We start from the raw sequence: 8,390 nt of genomic DNA on the forward strand, positions 1-8,390 counted from the left end.
CATAGCTAACAATTAAAACCATATTTGAAATAATTGAGGTAGCGTCCCATATAAGTTGGTTACCTTGCTTGGTCAAAGATAATGTAACTAACAAATTAAATAAAATGTTGATGATGACGTCAGCAAAGATCACTCGTTATCTTTATTAACCTACAAATACAGAAATGATCATAACTCGGTAGGTACATACGTGCGAGTTCTTAAGAAAACCTTCCTGGAAACCTCAACGGTCGAAACGCTACAAGGAAAAAGCAACCAAACAAACAAATCAAGGGACACATACAAACTACGAAAATGTGTGCATTTTACATTATAGTAATGTTACGGTCCATATTGGGAATCAATCCTACTATTGATTTTGCTTTGCTTAAGGGCAGAAGCACAAAGGCATGATTTTTGTATTCGTGTAAGACTATAATACTAGTTTTCAAAGAGAAGCAACTCTGTAACCGGTCCGTTACACAAAACGAAATGAAATGAAAGGAACAGTTATAGTGAGAAGAGCAGCCTTTGAAGTGGGAGAGCAATGATTCACTCTACAAGAGGCATGGCGCTACTGAGTGACATACCAGCCAACCCGGCGTAAATGACAAGTGTGAAAAATGAATCATACCGTGCAAAACAGGTAACAATACATAAGGCCAATCAAGGTAAAGTAAAAAGTAAGTAAGTAAAATCCTTTATGGAAGAGGCCAGCTTATGTCTGTTAGCTCATACCCGCTACTCGTAAATCAACTTGATTATATCGTATTTCGAAAAACTAATCATGTAAACGGATAAATTGTAAAGAAAAATGCCAAACTAAAAACCAAACTATATGCCAAACTAAAAACCAGTTCTGTCTAGTTAAGCGGTATGTTATTAGCTTCAAGGTAATCCTTGAGCCAGTTCCCGACATCCTCTTCATTTTCTTTGCGCCACTGAATGTTTGCCATGACTCGCTCTTCAGCCTGTTGTTGAGCCCGCGATCCTGAACCAGCACGGTTCTTTTCGTTGAACTCTCTCAACTAAACCAGAACAAGAATAAATAAATAAATAAATAAATAAATAAATAAATAAACAAATAAATAATTGTATGTACAGTGCAGTGAAAAGTCAACCTTTCCTATTGGCTAATCTCAGATTTAACATCAGCATATATGGCTATAACAACAACAACAACAACAACATCCTCTTTATTACCCTTTGTTCATTAATTAATACAGAAATATAAAAAATATTGCTAAGAATTAGGGTTCTGGCAACCCGAAATAACCCCTAGGTTAAAAATGCCGGGTTGCCAGTTTACAAATTGGCAAGTTTTGGCCTGACACACACACGTGCACACGGTCACACATACAAAATATAATATATACCAGAACGTAAAGAAGAAAAGAAGCTGAAATTACACGCGTGATCTATTACGTTAAATCAAAAAATATAATTAAACTGAACAATGAAGAATATCAGATAAATAATGGTAAGGCGTTGCAAACCTGGACATATACTGGAAGTGAGGTTCTCATTCTAAGCTGCGATCGAGGGAGAGGATAAATTTTGCCTCTGATTTTATAGAGTCTGCAGATTTGGCTTCCTGGCTTTAGTGTTATCTCTTAACAAGTTTTTCTACTACAAATTACTACCATACCATAACCAACGACTTGCCTTCGTCTCGACTCGTAACTCAAGCGATAGATTAACGGTGATCTAGACCTAGGTCGTGGACTCGATATACCACTGCGCTTTCTTCATGATGTCAATGTTATATTTGAGCATTGGGCGGAGAAATCTTGGACATATACTAGACGTGAGGTTCTCATTCTAAACTGCGATCGAGGGAGAGGATACATTTTGCCTCTGATTTTATGGAGTCTGCAGATTTGGTGCGGCTATTAATTGATGTATCTCCAGTCCCTTGTGAATAATGAGAATAAGATTGGATCGTTCATACATGACGATGAATCCGGCTCATACAGTTCGAATGAAGTTCTGACAAACGAAGTCCTTTACGGAACTTTTACGAATTGTCCACGTCAAAATGCCGACAAGAAATTTAGTACAAATAAAGGCTCCGGAAAGGACAGTTGTGTTACAATGATAAATCAGATCGCATCGAAAGTGTTGATGCACGGAATTTAGTGCCTTGTGCATTTAACCAATAGAACGCTGAGGTGCTGGAGGTGGTGAAGGTTCTGTTGTCGACAAAGCGTCCAAACAACATGGCAGACTGAAAAGTCACGATCTTTTCTTTGCAGATGAAACATTTTTAGTTGTTGTGAACAGGACTCCGGTGAAAAAAGTGAAAATAACCGGGAGTGAACGCCGCGACAGAGACAGAATTGTTTCTATTAAAGCACTCCTCCGCCTAGGCGACTTTCGGGGTCTACAAAATGATTGGTTGACCCACTGTGTACCATGGTATTGTACGTAAGTCATTAAATGTCTTTATCAGCCTAATTGCAGTTGTTTTAAGTCTATTAAATTTTCCACTGTATCATTTTTTCAGAATTTTTTTTAATATCAAGACAACATTAGAAGTTAATTTTACTTACATCTTGGAGTTCGAATTCTGAGGCAAATCCTCTAGTCACCCCCAGAATTACATTTCTGATGGCGAAAAATCCTCCACCAAACCTGACGATGAAATGATAATACAATCAGGTACATTGTATTTAACAAATAAAGAAGCCTCGACTGTGCTCTGTTCTGTTGTAAAGCACGCAGGGAGCGGTAGAGCACGAAAGAAGTGTAGGGGAAAACACGAGACGAAGTCGAGTGTTTTTCCCCACTTCTTGAGTGCTTTACCGCTTCCTAAGTGCTTTACAACAGAACAGAGCGCAGTCGAGGCTTCTTTATTTGTTTTATGATAAAGAATCCTATAATTTCCCCGCGCATTCGGCTGAATTTTCAAACCAAACTTTATTTTTCAAACGAGTAAACGTAGCGTCAGCCGTGCTCTGTTCTCTGATAAAGCACGCTAAAATAAGCCAATCACAATCCTTGTTAGAATTGTTCAAATGATTTGATTGGCTAACGAAGCGACAGCTGTCAATCACAAACTGGACTTCAGCTAAGCTTTCAGTTTCGAGTGGTTTCGAGCGGCTTTCGAGAGAAGAACGATGCCTTCAAAGTTCGCTTTTTAGTTAATTTTCAAATAAGAATCTAAAGGCAGGTAAAGGTTTGTAGTCCATAGGAATCCGGCCGTATTGTAGCTCATGAAACCGTGTACTTTTCCAATGGAAACTACGGAACAAGGAGCTCAAAGCTGGCAGATAAAAATGCGAAATGCTGAGTTGAATTTGAAAGGAGCTACTGTTATCTAAGCTTTCGGCTTGCAGCAAGATTGCCCGAACTAGCGTAAAAGTTAGACAGACTAAACTGCTCCCACTGGTTCTACTCCGACTACAGAGGAGAATATCTAGAGCAAGCTTTGAGCTGACCGCACGTCGGTTCACTTCGCTGAGAAGACCAGAGAACGAGCGAGCGTTACTACACTGCATGTAAGTGTTGTTTTAAGCGATTGAGCATTTTTACGAGAATAAAGCTTCTCATCATAAGCAGAGACAGCTAAATTGTTGTTTTCTGTCGTTGTTTTACTTCTTAAGTAAAATTTCCGCCTTCGTAACAAATATAATGTAATTTATCGAAGTACTGGTTAGTTTGAGAATTTGTTTATTTCGCTACGTGTTTTGTCGGCGGGAATCCAGCAAAACTTGTCATTTTAGTACAGTTTTCACACTACTGTTGCTAACAATAGTCTCCGTGAGCCATATTTACTGTAGACATAGAGCTCGTTTCCATTGCGTTTGTCTGCATCACAGGGAATGTTTAATTTGGGCCAAATTTGTCAAAATTCCGAAGCAAAAATTTGAAAGCCAGCTTACTGTCATCAACCCGTGCTCTGTTCTCTGACAAAGCACACTGTTTCAGCCAATCAGAGCGCGCGTTATATGGAAACTTTATTATAAATCATTGTAGATAACATAATCAAGATGCCACTTGGAAATATTTCAAGGGTCCCGTCCACAGTATTCCGGAGAAGTTTGAGAATGCAACAATTACCAGCCATTTTGGAATAGTGTTTGAGGAAAACTGGGGCAGAGAAATCACATGATTATCGTGACCTCGTCGTTTTGAAATGCTCCGTTTTCAAGATGTTTTCTGTCACTAAAACGCAAAGCCGGCGTTTTCAAATTCCTCCGGTTTGAAGTGCGTTTTCGTGACGGATTAGTGTGGACTGTAGGCCTAACCGTAGAAATAAAGCTGCGTTTTGAAATTTCTCCGGCGTTTGTGGACGGAGTTAGGTTAGGTTAGTAGGGAGATGACAATGTTGACGATTGCTCATGACTCTCTGCCATTGATTCTTTTTTTGTACATCTTGCAATGACGTTTCTGCTAATCGCAAGCCTTAATCAGTTACGCAAGACTTGAATTTATCAATCATCTTAATACAATAAACTTTGGTGGCTGCCAATGCAGTTCTTGTCTTAAATGATTCCTTTACATGTTGTATTTTTATCGTTTTTTAATATTGTATTTTCAACGCATATTTTTAAAGATATTAATAGTATGATAATTTTGTATTTTTTAATATATAGTTTTTAAATCTTTTTTTTTTTTAACATGTATGTCAAACACTTTTATCATGAGCTCCTGGCTCGGGAGACTTGGGCAACCACTCCCCGTGTTCTTGACGTAAAATAAATTACCTTACCTTACCTTACCTTAATGAAGAAAAAGTTGCGACAAGTTTATGTTCGTGAAAGCAAAGAATGGTTCCACTAGGTGAATTTCAAATAAAAAAAGGGAGCGCGTGCTCAAGAGTGAAAGTGTCAACGAGATGTTTATTTCTCCTTCCTTTAGCCTATGTTTTTATTTTACACTATTATACGCAATCGTTATTGTAAACAGAATTACATATTGACATATACTATAACGTGATTTGAAAGACTTACTTCTCCCTGATGAAGTCCCAGTTAAGTTTGAGAAATTGCCAGGTTAACTGACGTCCGTAGGGGTTGTAGTTAGCCACGTTGGTCAATACTCTGGCAGTGTCTTGCGCCTTTATCTTTTCGGGGTCAATGGAATATTGCAGGTATCTATGACCAAAATTATTAACTTTAATTGACAAGCTCAATAGAATAATCGAGATCCAGTGCTTCAAATATCCATCATACTGATGGCTACTTTTCTCTATAATGTAGCATGTCACCACACAATCGTTCTGAGAAGAAATGGAATAATTAACAAAATTGAAGACAAAAAGCACTTTACTATGTGTTTTCGTATATCCACGGAAAGCAATTATTTAAAAATAGCATTAACTCATAAAAGTATATTTAAAATACTTGTATTGTAGCCAACTGCTTTTGAAGGATGAATATCACCAAAAAATAATGAAATCGATAAAACATGAATTTTGTGTGAACCAGATGTGATATGAAAAAGTTGAGACCAATCACCTTTTTTTTTCATTCTTGTATGTTCTACTTACTTTACACTATAGTTAAAGCCATTGGCATTATCTTTTTCGTATCACATCTAGTTCGTGCAAAGTTCGTGTTGTATCGCCGGATTTTAATTCTTTTTTCATAGTTTCCATTGAGATATAGATTGCCTTAAGTAATGGATTATACCAAACTGAGCCCAGTTTTGTACCTGCTTAAGATCCAAGGCTCACTGGAACCAGATAAACCATACAATATCTTTCTCCGCTCACTAGCAATTGTAGTCTTCTGAAATTGTTCAAAAGCAAAATCCCACTCCTTTACACCACCATTTTTAATGCCGTAAAAGTACACCAAAGAACGGAAATTAGCTGGAACGCTGAAAGAATCGGAAATATATAAAATAAGTTAAAATCCATTCGGATTTTAAAATTTTACACTGAGTGTGTTTGGTTTCAATGCTACACATCTAGACGGTAAAACAACTAAACACGTGAATGATTAAGCAATAGTTTTTGACCACTCCGTCATCTCTCAGTTCTGTCCATCGCGTCGACATGAAGTATCTGTGCAAACGACCCAGTACAAAAAAGAGGTTGGATGTTCGCAGATTAATATTTAACAAATACACTTGAAAGGACGGAACCAATGAACTTTGTCATTAAATCGCTTCGTGCAGCGAGACAGGAGAGTGAGCCACAAGATTTCAATATTGTTTCTTCTTTATCGGGAAAACTAAACTGCATTAAACAGGAAAACAAAATATTCTCTATAACGCTAGGCATCCTTAGCGTAGGACCAATTCTTAGGTAGCTCGAAGAAGTTAGCAGCAATGGTACTCTGTAAATTGGAGGGTAAATAAAGTTTATGACGATGAAAGTTTTGTTCTGACAAACAAGCAAACACTCGAAAGGTTAGCTTTACAAATTCAAAATGGCAGCTAATTTTCGTTTGACTGATCAAATGTTGCACTTTCCTTGTTATCAACTTAAATGAGCATGTTAGACCGCAGTTCAAATATGGTTTAACCCTGTTAAGAACGGAAGGGAGGGGGTTGGGGGCGCAAAAAGTGCCCGCTGACTTTAAAAGTCAAACCATTTTCAATTTAAAATATTTGCAAAAGCTGTTAAACATGGAAACTTTACCTAACATTTTATGGCAAGAACTTGGGACACATCATTGTTCTCGGAAATTGATGTTTCCATGGTAATCATATTTTGACGGGCACGTGTTTCCGTTTGCAGTAAGTTTAGTTAGGGTAAGTTTTTTAGGACTTTTAAATGTTTTTTATTGCTTTGATTACTTTTGAGCTCTTTTTTGGTGCCTTTTGTGGCTATCGTAGTTATCACGTAATGTGGCGTTATCGTCCCGTTTTGCTTTTACCAAAGGATAGTTACATTATTTAACGTATTACATGTACATAACCTCTATCTTCCCACCGTAGAAAATGAAAAAGCCTGGCTTGTGAAGGGTAAAATAATACTCAGAATGCTTTCCGGGTGTCTATGGTCTTTCTAGCTTAAGTTACCGCCGTCCTGTAAGTGATGAACGCCATATTGCCGCTCGGACTTACGCGTTCTTTTCGGGATCGTTCATCCAGTCTTTAAAATATTTTGATGCGTTTCTCAGGCACGAGGCTTCACCAGCACTGCACATTATACGGAGGACTAAACCTCTCTTGTATCTGCAAGATAAGTGAAATGTGTTAACTGAAGAAGACCTTAAGTGACTATTCTGAGCATTCTTCAATTTCTCGCACCTCCTGTTAACTCGAAACAAAAGTTGTATTCCTTGTAATTGGTTTACTCAAACACTTTCAGTTTACTTCCGATTTTTCGAGCTCTTCATAACTTTCCTTCATAAAGTCCTTGAAGTTCGAACCAATGCTTGGTTCTCGTAAAAACAATTGAGCCAGACCTATCTGCTTTTCTATTGACATATACGCAACTTGAAGCAAGGAAGCACTTTTGGACGTGTTGTATCCTATATTTTTAATACAGACGAAAGTCTTTGTGCAGACATTTAGCTTATGAACTGCACCGCAGCGCACTTAACATTTCTGACACTGCAGAGATGAGATTTTCGCGGCTGAAAAGAGGAAAGAACTTTTTAAAGGATCTGCATTTTCAGATACCGTATGGCAGTCTCGCCAGATCGCTCGATTTGTCGGCGATATTATGCAGCCGGAAAGTTTTTCTTTCTGTATGTTCCGTCGCAGGGAGAAAAACCAATACATCTAAAAAACAAGCAAACGTTAATTTACTTTTCAAGATGGCCTCCAGTGTCTGTAAAACCAAGTTTGTGGTACAGGTTCTTGGCTTGGTGATAAAAATATTTCTACAAAATAAATAATAACCACACAATTGAAATCTTAAACACTCCGTCTTGGGCGAGGTAAAAACTATCGAACAAATCGAATAATTAATTGTTACAAGTTATTCAACTCTAAAAGTAGTATCTTCGCCTTCCTGGCAAGCTGTTTTGATGTGTTTTCCGCTCTACTCCTAAATACCAACACATATCTGAGAACCAAGATCCACAGCTTTGTTAGTCAAGAAACGTATAAAAAACGTGTAAGTAACAAAAATCCGGTTATATTATATCATCATCATCATCATCATCATCACCATCATCATCATCATCGTCATCATCGTCGTCGTCGTCATCATCATCATATTTATTCAATATATACTAAATAAAGAACTTGCTATTTACCTATTCACTCATTTATGTATTTACATTTAATAATTGTTCGCCGAAGGCGAATTGAACAAATCTGAAAAAAACCGAGACGAAGTCGAGGTAAATGTGGTGATTTCGTCTCAATACAGCGAACCACTCGGTTCAAAACGACGACATGTTTATTCGTTCGACATCTAAAATCCACATGCATGGTAGGTAGCCAGCAATGCATCCCGTAATAAGAAACAGCTACTGACGTAACAGTCATCGTGAACTTCCAGT

The 8,390-nt window shown here is 37.7% G+C and overlaps 1 protein-coding gene across 2 annotated transcripts in view; it reads right to left on the minus strand.

Moving 5' to 3' along the window:
• Positions 1–115: 115 nt before the first annotated feature.
• LOC145479852 (glutamyl aminopeptidase-like) overlaps positions 116–8,390 on the minus strand; it is a 56,731-nt gene continuing 48,456 nt past the window's right edge. The window contains exons 16-21 of one of the 2 annotated variants that reach the window (XM_081458316.1): positions 7,690–7,763; positions 7,000–7,110; positions 5,638–5,805; positions 4,935–5,078; positions 2,532–2,613; positions 116–1,007 (exon numbers count right to left, since the gene is read on the minus strand). In XM_081458316.1, coding sequence (XP_081314442.1) covers positions 843–1,007; positions 2,532–2,613; positions 4,935–5,078; positions 5,638–5,805; positions 7,000–7,110; positions 7,690–7,763 — 744 coding nt within the window. In that variant the 3' untranslated portion in view covers positions 116–842. The remainder of the gene's footprint in view (positions 1,008–2,531; positions 2,614–4,934; positions 5,079–5,637; positions 5,806–6,999; positions 7,111–7,689; positions 7,764–8,390) is intronic. The other variant, XM_081458317.1, reaches the window with a different exon arrangement.

Source organism: Orbicella franksi, chromosome 2, assembly GCF_964199315.1.
Source record: "Orbicella franksi chromosome 2, jaOrbFran1.1, whole genome shotgun sequence".
NCBI classification, from domain to species: Eukaryota; Metazoa; Cnidaria; class Anthozoa; order Scleractinia; family Merulinidae; genus Orbicella; species Orbicella franksi.